Source organism: Canis aureus, chromosome X (assembly GCF_053574225.1).
Source record: "Canis aureus isolate CA01 chromosome X, VMU_Caureus_v.1.0, whole genome shotgun sequence".
NCBI lineage: Eukaryota > Metazoa > Chordata > Mammalia > Carnivora > Canidae > Canis > Canis aureus.
This window is the reverse complement of record NC_135649.1, coordinates 119,076,642-119,087,202: the sequence shown is the minus strand read 5'-3', so window position 1 is coordinate 119,087,202 and position 10,561 is coordinate 119,076,642. Positions and strand designations below refer to the sequence as shown.

Sequence of the window (10,561 nt, the reverse complement as noted above, 5' to 3'; positions counted from 1 at the left end):
GCCCGACACGGGACTCGATCCCAGGTCTCCAGGATCACGCCCTGGGCCAAAGGCAGGCACAGCTGAGCCACCTAGGGATCCCTTGCTTTCCCTCTCTTGATCTCTTTCTGTCTCTCTCAAATAAATCATCTTAAAAATTTTTTTCACTTCTTCCTTACCAATCTAGATACCTTTTATTTCTTTTTCCTGTCTGAGTGCAGTGGCTAGGACTTCCAGTACTTTGTCGAATAAAAATAGTGAGAGTGGACATCCTTGTCTTGTTCCTGATCTTAGGAGAAAAGCTCTCAGTTCTTCACCATTGAGTGTAACGTTAGCTATGTTTTTCATAGATGACTTTTATTATGTTGAGGTGTGTTCCCTCTAAACCTACTGGTTTTATCCTAAATGGATGTTGTATTTTGTCAAATGCTTTTTCTACAGCTATTGAAATGATCATAAGGTTTTTATACTTCCTTTGTTTTTATATGATTAATTTGTGAATATTGAACCTCTCTTGAATCTCAGGAATAAATCCCACTTGGGCATGGTGAACAAAATTTTTAATGTATTGTTGGATTTTGTTGCTAATATTTTATTTTTGCTTTTTTGCTTTGTTTTTTTTTTTTAAGATTTTATTTATTCATGAGAGAGAGAGAGAGAGAGAGAGAGAGAGGCAGAGACACAGGCAGGGGGAGAAGTAGGCTCCATGCAGGGAGCCCGACGTGGGACTTGATCCCGGGACTCCAGGATCACACCCTGGGCTGAAGGCAGGCGCTAAACTGCCGAGCCATCCAGGGATCGCCCCCCCCCACACACACACACCTTTTGTTTTTAAGATTTTATTTATTTATTAATGAGAGACAGAGAGAGGCAGAGTAGATTTTGTTGCTAATATTTTGTTGAGGACTTTTGCATCCTATGTTTATCAGAAATCCTGAGATATTGGCCTATGGTTCTTCTTCTTGTTGTTTTCTTAGTTTCTATTTTGTTTATTTTTGCTGTAATCCTTATTATTTTCTTCCTTCTGTTGGCTTTGGGTTTTCTTTGTTCTTTATCTAACTCCTTTAGTTGTAAGGTGAGATTATTTATGATAGTTTTTGCATTTTTAAAAAATTGCCTTATGGTTGTTTTTATAGTTTTCGGTGTCCCTTTCTTTTCTTGCTCTCTTCTCTCACAGTTATTGGCTTTCTGTAGTGACACTTGTGGATTCATTTCTTTTTATTTTTTGTGTATCTGTTAGTGGTTTTCGATTTGTGATTACCCTTAGCTTTATAGATAACATCTTGAGCATATAGCAGCCTACATTATGTAGGTGGTTGCTTATGTTTATACCCATTCTGTGGTCCTACCCTCCATGTTTTAAGTATATGGCGTCACACTTTAAAATTTTATTTTTATTATTTTTTAATTTTTTATTTTTTTGAGAGAGAGAGTGGGAGTAGGGGGAGAGGAGGGGCCAAGGGAGACGAAGAGAGAGAATCCTAAACAGGCATCATGCCCAGTGCCGGGGTCGATCTCACAACCCTGAGATCATGACCTGAGCCAAAATAAAGAGTCAGACACGCAACTGACTGAGCCACCCAGACACCCATGTGATGTCACAGTTTCTATCCTTTTGTTTTGTGAATCCCTTGACTGATTTTTATAGATATCCTTAATTTTACTGCATTCATGCACCTACTTTCCTACTGCTAACGGCCTTTCCTATCCATTCAAGACTACACCTTTAACATTTCTCGTAGGGCTGGTTTAGTGGTGGGAATGGTGCCCACCGGCTCCTTTGTTCTTGGAGAAGTCTCCCAACGATCTGTGCCCTTCTGTCTTATGCTCTGAGAGTAAACACATCTCCCTCCCGTATCCTGCAGGTGTTTGTCAAACTGCTGCTTCTGTGTTCTACTCAACAGTGTTGTTTGTTGTGTTGCCTATTTATGGGCAGAGACAGAGTTTCCTGTTGCCCTCCAGCTCTCCCAGAGCCCACCTGGCGGATGTGTAAAGTTCCAGGTGTTTAAGTCCCACTCATCATCAGAATGTGAGAATTCGGGGTGCCTGGTGGCTCAGGCGGTGAAGTGCCTGCCTTCGGCTCAGGTCATGATCTCAGGGTCCTGGGATCAAGCCCCACGTTGGGCTCCCTGCTCAGTGGGGAGCCTGCCTCTCCCTCTCCCTCTGCCTGCAGCTCCCGCTACTCACGCTCCCTCTCTCTCTCTCTTTAAAATCATCAAAGGAAAGAAAGTAAGAGTCAAGCTCCTCTGGTTTTCGAAGCCAAATGTAATGGGGATTTGTTTCCCACATGTGGGTCTCCCATGCTGGGGTGCATGCTGTGGCTTCTGCTCCTCTGCCTTCTCTGTGCCTCAGTGTCCCCCCACCCCACACCTCAACTGCAGATAGTCCTGTGGACCAGTTTCATTCCTGAATGCATTTCCACCCTTCCTACCCTCTTTGATGTGGCCTCTTCTCTTAGTTGTGGAGAGTCTTTAGGTCACTTTCTGGGTTATTTACCCATATTTACTATATGACGTGTCATATAGTCGAATCTGTGGGACAAGGGGAGCTTAGGATCGTCCTACTTGCCACGTTCTACATCGTTCCTTTTGTAACTTGAGCTTATGGAGGACAGGCTGGCAGGCAGGAGACTTTGGTGGTTGAGCACAAGGACCCAGGCCTGATCCTCATGGCCTGGCTTCATCTTCAGACTTTGTCACTCGCCAGCTACCTCATCTTGGGCTGACATAACAACTTGTGTCTCACTCTCCTCAGTGTTAGGATGCTACCTACCATCCCTCTTAGGATGGTCGCAGATGTGAATGAGCTCGTGCAAGGAGCACAGGCAGCCAGGTACCGACTGTGAGCTGGCCCTCAGTAAGTGTTGGCTCTAGGGCTGAGTCCCAGAAGCTGCTTCCCTCGTAAACCCCGGAGAGGGCCTTGTGATCGACCCAGTGGGAGCCCCAGAGGGCCCCAGAGGGTCAACAAAGGAATGAGGGTGGCTTCCATTATTCCTAGTGATCCCAGCTGCATTTGATGGGTCGTCGTTTGAGACGAGGAAGGAGATACTGGACAAAAAGGTCAATCAGAATCCGTTTTGGATCGCTCACAATCTGCTGGACGTGCAGTGACAGATCGATTCTAATTGGCTCTGTGACTACATGTAAATCACTGCAAGCTGCGCCTCGGAAAGCCATTTCACCGGGCCAGGAAAGACGGTAATCGCCACTGACAACACGCTAGGATGTCCGCGCTGTGTTTGACTACCCGTGTTTTATCCGTATTCCCCACGATAAATTCCCAGAGGACTGAGTGTGTGACGTCTGTGCGTACCTACATGTGTCTACACGCCTGTGTTCACAAGCACGCCCACTGTGCCCGTGTCTGTGTGTCACGCAGGGAAGCATAAAGTACGCCGAGGAAACCTCACTGTGGCGCAGTGGGAAGGTGATGCTTCAGTGTGACGCTGAGGTCCTTGCCCTGTGAGCAGGAATGCTTATGCCATTTATCATTCACTCCTATCCCCCCGTCGCAGAAGAGGCTTCTCCGCACCAGGCGCATTCTGGAATTAGCTGGGGATGCTTTCGAGCAGCCCTGTTGTCCGCGCTTCACCCCAGATCTGAAGGCGCCCGAGACACTGGCCTTCTTCAGAGCTCCCCGGGGGATCTAGTCGGCAGCCAGTTTGGGGAGCAAGTGACCCGGGGTCATGCTAAGAACCAGAGGGGATCATTCAAAACTCAGTCTAAGTGGTACGTGGATCTGAAACTGCAATCTCGTCCCTCCTTGGGCAGCGCTTACCATTCTAAAGAATAACGAGGGTCACTTTCCTTTTCTTCCTTCCTCACAGCCACTCTGGGCCACAGCTATGCACCCGGATTACTGTTAGTCCGTGGAATGACTTTGCAAATCTACAGATCTTAATCACACTTAAATTTAGTTTCATCGGACAAGGCAGGTTTTCTTGGACAAACTTGCCAGACGTGTAGCCACTTCAGAATACGATCCATGGACTGCAGTTCGAGGCAGCGTGGAGCGCACATGGAGCTGATCGTTCCTGCGGCCGTATCCTTAAAGTCAGCATAAGGCAAATGGCATTCGGCCTCAGGGAAATGTGCAAAAATACACAATACTTCCTCAAAATTAATTTAAGTAAGGGTGTCTTTGAGATGTTGTGCTTCAAACACACTGGCACGTGCACACACCCTACAATCACATACAGTTGTGTCACGTGTGCAGGTAGAGCCAGGGAGGTGAGAGGACGCTCTGTGGCTGGTACCGATGCCCACTTCCAGCCGCTGCTGTTGGACTGTCGTTTATGGAAAATGTCACCGTTGGTAGAACTGGACAAAGGTCAATGCTGGCAATGTCTATTATTTCTTACAATCGCATGCAGATCTACAATTTACTAAAAAAAAACAAAAAAAAAAAAAAGGAAAGAGGACTTCTGCCAAAGAGATTGATGGCCCTGAGGGCGTGGGTTTCCATCGAAGTGTGATACCACCCGGTGGTACAGTGACAGCTGGGCCCAGACACCGCTCTCACTCACCTGCTTTGGGGTGCGACGTCGCACATGACGCCCCGGGGCATCACCGCCAGCGTGGGCCCATCCTCAGGCTAAGGCGCGGGTGGCATCAGAGTCGGACATGGGACCCTAACTGCTATGCGGACAAGCCTGGGCGGTGTCACGCGTCGTCAAGCACTCCTGCGCCCACCTGCCCGTCACCTCTGAATTCTGATTGTTTTCACTCATCATCTGGTTTCGTGAGCTCCTGACGGTATCACCTGGCTGAGATCCTGTCACTGTGAAGACGTCACTCGAGCCGCCGAGTCTCCCCATCGAGCCCCGCAGCCCAGTGTCACTCCTGAGATGTGGGAAGGGCCCAGAGCAGATACGGCCAGGCCTTGAGGCACGATGGGCTCTGCGTTGGGACTGACGTTCCAGCCCCGTCACCTGGCAAATCCAGACACACGCGTGCACGCGCACACATACACTCTTTGGAGTTTTCGGAGCACCCCTACACGGTCAACCCAACTTCCAAGTAACCACGAAGTGGCGAAATCCTTGCTTGGAATTGGAAAGCCGAGGCATGGAAGGGACAGGCAGTGTCCACGTGCTAGGGCACAAGAAGGGACCCAGTCCCTACTGTGTAAGGTTTCCTCCATCACCCGCACCTACCTCTCCTGACGTGACCTGTTCTGTTAGCTGGTGGACTGAGTAAAGGTCTTGTCCAAGTTGTAACAAAGTCATGTTCCTAAGACCCCTAAGCTGTGTGAAAGTCTCTCCCCAAAGCAAACAATATGAAAAAATATTTGTTGGGGTTGGAGTCTGTGACGTGGGGTTCCACTGACCCTAACAATGTGTAGACCCCACAGTGTAGCTCGTGGAGGAAAAGACTTGGACAAGGAGCTAGGTTTGAAGTGTTTTGAAGGAGTGCTTGGGAGGGTGGAGGATGAGGAGGGAAGAACCAGTTGGAGGCATGGCGGCCACACCGCTGATAGTGAAGTGTCAGACTATGGAGTGGACCAGGGCCCCGGGGAGTGGGCGCATTGAAGGCGGGAGGAGTCTGGGCTGAGGTCACTTCACTGGGTGACAGTGGCTCAGGCAGCTGGCATGAGGACTCAGGCTGGTGGGGTGGCCACAGCCACCATCTTTAGGGTTGGCATCATCCGATATTGGCCACTGCGCTGGGGAGCCTGACAGTAGAGCCCAGGACCCTCCCACCCAAGGTCAAGAACAGAATACTTCCTCCTCTGGCACCACTGTTGTTGACCTTGCTTTGGAAGGTCACAGGAATGATTTACAGGGCACACGAAGACATGACTCTCCCGCCACTGGCGAGGGCCAGGAGGTTGTATATCAATTCAGGCTCTGAGCTCAGTGGGAAGTCTGCTTGGGATTCTCTAAATAAATAAATAAATAAATAAATAAATAAATAAATAAATAAATAAGAAGTCTTTCAGAAAATTCTACCAAAGAGCCAGAAACACCAGCCATAAGTAAATATGATGGAACAACTCTCAAGGGTTGATTGTCAAACCACAAAACTTTCATTAGCATGAAGAGCGGTGGGTGACACTGACCACACCTCAAATTCCGTTCATGCTGACTTTTTCTATCTCCCTGGGAACACAGGGAAAAAATGGAAAAATAAAATTGGTTTCTTTCTTTTTTTTAATAAATAAATGAGTCTAGTCCATTGGGCAGGTTTAAGGATACTTTATTACCGATCAGTATGTACAAACTCTAACATGAAAATAATGAGTCACAGAATATCAGGCTATTTACAATACTTTTTTGTTTTTACAAAATGTTTTTTTACAAGATTACTTCTCTCTAAATAACATGACAGACGCACACACAAATCACTTTTTTTTATTACATACATAAATAAATATAGACTTGAAATGACCAGGAGAAGAGACATGATCTCCGTAGGCCACTTGGATGAGAAGGTGGCTGCTCTGTTATCTGCACACTACGGAATAATTAAGGAAAGGAATAATAATACCTTTACAAACAGACCTCTGTTAATCACTCTGTAAATTGTGTAACTTGCTAAAATATTCAGTAGAGGTAAGAAACGGAGTCTGGCCATGCAGAACCATAGGGAAGAGTCACCATCTTTATGCATTTATTATCTTAAGTGAATTATAAGTACATGCAACAGATACTTAGCCTCTGTGTTCTGGTTACAATGGGAAGGTTTGTTTAATAAGATTTAGAGCTATTTGCAATCGTGGGAATGGGTAAACTTCATTAGTAAATCCACGGCACGAGGCGGAAGGAAGGGCACTACCACAAGTGACGTGGACTCACAGGAAGGAGAAAGTATTCGTACCTGCGTCATACGGACACACGGCAAAATTCAGGTCTTTCAGTGGACACAAGAGACACAACGCAGGGCTTCGATGTCTAAGTTTGCAGCTGTTCCTCAGTTCCCGGGAAGGGGTGCCTTAAGTCGGCACATTCTCACGTGTTTAGTACAGATCGCTGCCTGTCCGGGGCGGGATTCTCAAGCGGGGGGAAGGGAGATGGGACAATAACCTCGGGTGCGAGTAGGCAGTGTGTGGAGAATTGTGGGTTCTCACTACTTGGGGGAGTGCTCCTGGCATGTGGTGGGTGGGGCGGGGGCCAGGCCTCGGGCCCCTGAGGGGCACATACATCCTGGGATTCGGGGTGGGGGTTCCCTGCACACAGTGAGCCGCCCCCACCCCACCTGCCGGCCGCACCTGCCAGCCCCGCTGCCATGGACCAGGCCCACTCTGCACAATCACGTACAGGCCCTTTGAGGTTCCCAGCGTACAGACCCAGCTTTACACTTGAACTTTGCTGAATACGCTTTTCAGAGAGCTACCTGTCATCAATTTCATCGTCTCCGATACGTCAGAGTAACACAAGGAGGGACTTGGGAGGGCACATGCTCGCTCACAAGAGTCGCCTGCAGAGCTCCAGCTGGAAGGGCGCAGAGCCGGTACCTTCAGCGGAGCACGTGCGCAGGCACACCGTGTGCAACCTCAGTGACTAACCCCCGGGAATTACAGGACTTGGCATTTGTCGTGGGCTTAATTGCTAAGAGTGAATATTATCACGGAATATATTTTTTGTCCTATGAGAGATGCATTTAATTTTAGTAAGATATATTAGAGACCTAGCCACTAGAACTATGTTTTTTAAAAAAGCCCCTGTAGATTGTAAACCCTTTATGAGGACACTCACATTTTTAACATTTTTAAAAAATGTAATTATATCTTGGCCAATTTGCATATTATTGAGGATTACTGAAATTCATAAAAGAAACTCACGTTTCCTTAACCATAATTAATAGCATTTTTCTTCCAATAATGTGAATGAAATTAAAATTTTGTTATAGTAAAATTAGATACTCACAGGAGCTACTTTCAATTTTGTAAGTTCAAAACCTTCATCCAAACTAAAAATATATTTGCTCGTTGTCTATTCCTCAGACGAAAGACATATAATTAAACTTTATAAAATTAAACTTACATAATAATTTAATAATATTTCGTATCTATGTATACACTCCTGCATTTTGAACTATACAACAGTATAAGAATTTTCTGGCACAAATACTGGATTTGCTCACGGCAAAATAAGGTAAAACAGAATGCTATAGCCAACATTAGACATCCTAATTTGTGAGAATTTGAGAATTTGAAATTGAGATGCCGCTCGCAGCACTGGCATAAATCATAGTTTCTGCGAAGATACCGGTGCTGTTGGGTCAGGTGTCGGGCTGTCGAAACGAGGGGAGCTTCCCGTTCTCTGGGTGACAAACGCGTAACTCTGGGAGCTGGTGGGGGGCGTCGCAGCACGTTGTGCTGAGTCCGTCCCGACCGCGTCAGCAGCTGCAGCAAAGCATTCGGAAGCCACGTGCACGTCCACGCTGGCGTTTCCGACGAGTGTCACGAAGGGTACGAAGCTGTAGAACATTGCGCTCATCGGCATTTTACGTCTCTGCTACACAGGAGGCGGGTTTCACTGCCTGTTACCGCGCATCCACGCGTCCAGGCCGCCTTTCCTAGAGACGCATCCACAGGATAATACAAATACCCCGTCTCCGTTGTATGGTGCGGTCGCCTCAGACACCGGTGGACTCGACGGACCCAGAGCTGTCCCTGCCAGGAGCAGTCGCCACATCCCCACGCTTCCAGGAGCCACCACAGGGCAAGGGCCCGGGGCCACCATCACGACCCAAGAGGACGGTCCCCAACACTTCCCAGATTGACTTAGGTGCACAACGAAAGGAGGGAGCAGCCGTTCCTTTGAGACGCTGAAATGTCAATAAATTGCTGTTTCCTCACAGAGTCAACACTGACGGGGAAACTACGTGGCCCTTCCCTTTAGGAGACCCGGGTCTCTGCACCACTGCTGAGCTGTGAAGAGAACGTCCGCAGTGAGTCACCCTCGGCGTGTGCGATGTGTCTGTGTGGATCTCACACACACGTATGGACACACACACACATGGATGCATATTTCAAACCACACCTCTGGGTATTCCCTCAAGAAAAGACTGGGTTAAGCTAACGGTGGTGGGTTTCCAGCAGCACCACGCACTGACGATGCGTTCCCACCCGTGTCCACGCCGCGAAGGGTCGTTGGGAGCCCAGCAGTCCGGCAGAATGGACTCGAGACGGTAAAGGCAGGGAAGTAGCGGTCCTCTATCACCCGGAGCCTCTTGTCTGCATCACCGAGAACATTCTCGCATACAAATAGCTTACTTGAGGAAAAGGCAAACCTTAGGAAAGATCTCAAAATATTCAATAGTTGGAATTCTCTCATGTTAAGCAGGAGGTTTTGTAAATTTTGAAATATGTGACGTGGTAAAACAAAGCATACCAGCAGGTCTTTTCTGCATGGAGGAAAAAAGGAAAACATAAATAAGAATGCGCATCAGGAAGCTCTCATTTTATGGGACGAAGTATTCAAATGTATCCCCGGAAAAGCATTCTAATTTCTCCAAGGCAGACTGTGCGTGGCAGCCGATTCACTTTGGAAGGTTCTCGTAAAGCACAGCTCACCCACGCGACGCTCATGTGCCTGTGTTGGCGTGTGGCTCGGGGGGGCTGCAGGTGCGCACATTCGTACGTGGAAGTTAACTGCTACGGATCTGAGGTTAAAAAAAAATCACACATGCTATAACTCATCTTAGGAGAGATGTGAGTAAACGGGCCTTAAAAACTGCACCATCTTATTTGATTTTGCGAATCAAAGCAATCATTTAATTTAAAAATGTTTTATTGATGAACGTTATGCTTAGTATGTGTATTAGTTGTGTATCTGTCACACTGATTCGTTCTGAGAATTTGCGGCTCCAAATTCAGAGAGATCTCATCTCTGCACTCATTCCACCGAGACTCCTCCGCGGACATTCAGGTTTCCAGCTAGATGGGCCCCGTCTTCGTCTCCTCCATTCCAGGGAACGCGTGCGTCCACCTCCACGGGCCGTCTGGGACTGTTTCCACATGCGTCGAGATGGGCAGAGGGACGGAGGGTACAAGGTTACACGGGAGAGGGAGGGTGCGTGGGCACCTGCTGCCTCCGGAGCAGCGCGGCTGGACCTGGAGGCTCAAGCAGCTTGCTCGTTCGTACATTCTCAGACATCTTTTTGAACCGTTTAGTATCTTTCTGGGGAAGGCTTGTAGTGAGGAGGATGCCGGTGCTTAAGATGCGGTCCTGAGCGGGGACAGGACGTTACGTGTCAGTCATGTGGCGCCACAGAAGGCAGCGCCTGGCAGTGAGCGAGCGCATCAGACCCGCGAGCCTCCCGAGCCTCCCTCCTGCAGCCCGTCTCTCCTGCTCTGAATCGGGCTCCCCCCCCACCCCCACACCCAGGAACGGGACAGGCTCCTTCCCTGCATCACAGCGACCCAGGCCAGCCACGGCCTTCTAGCTCCTTCTAGCTCCGCGGAGGGGAACACTTCACTGGGACTCCCATGAATCCCGGTGTCAGAGGGGGAGCACCAGGCAAGCATGCAGCCGACCCTGACGAAGATCGGGGTCGCCACACTTGCCCACGTGAGGCCTGTTTTGTTGCAATTCTAGGCATCGGAAGTTATGGGCGCGGATGTGTTTGTGCAAGTG

General features: G+C 48.4%; 1 protein-coding gene across 1 annotated transcript in view; it reads right to left on the bottom strand.

Moving 5' to 3' along the window:
• Positions 1-6,160: 6,160 nt before the first annotated feature.
• Positions 6,161-10,561, bottom strand: part of ANOS1 (anosmin 1) — a 187,382-nt gene continuing 182,981 nt past the window's right edge. The window contains exon 14 of the mRNA XM_077888262.1: positions 6,161-10,153. Coding sequence (XP_077744388.1) covers positions 10,095-10,153 — 59 coding nt within the window. The 3' untranslated portion in view covers positions 6,161-10,094. The remainder of the gene's footprint in view (positions 10,154-10,561) is intronic.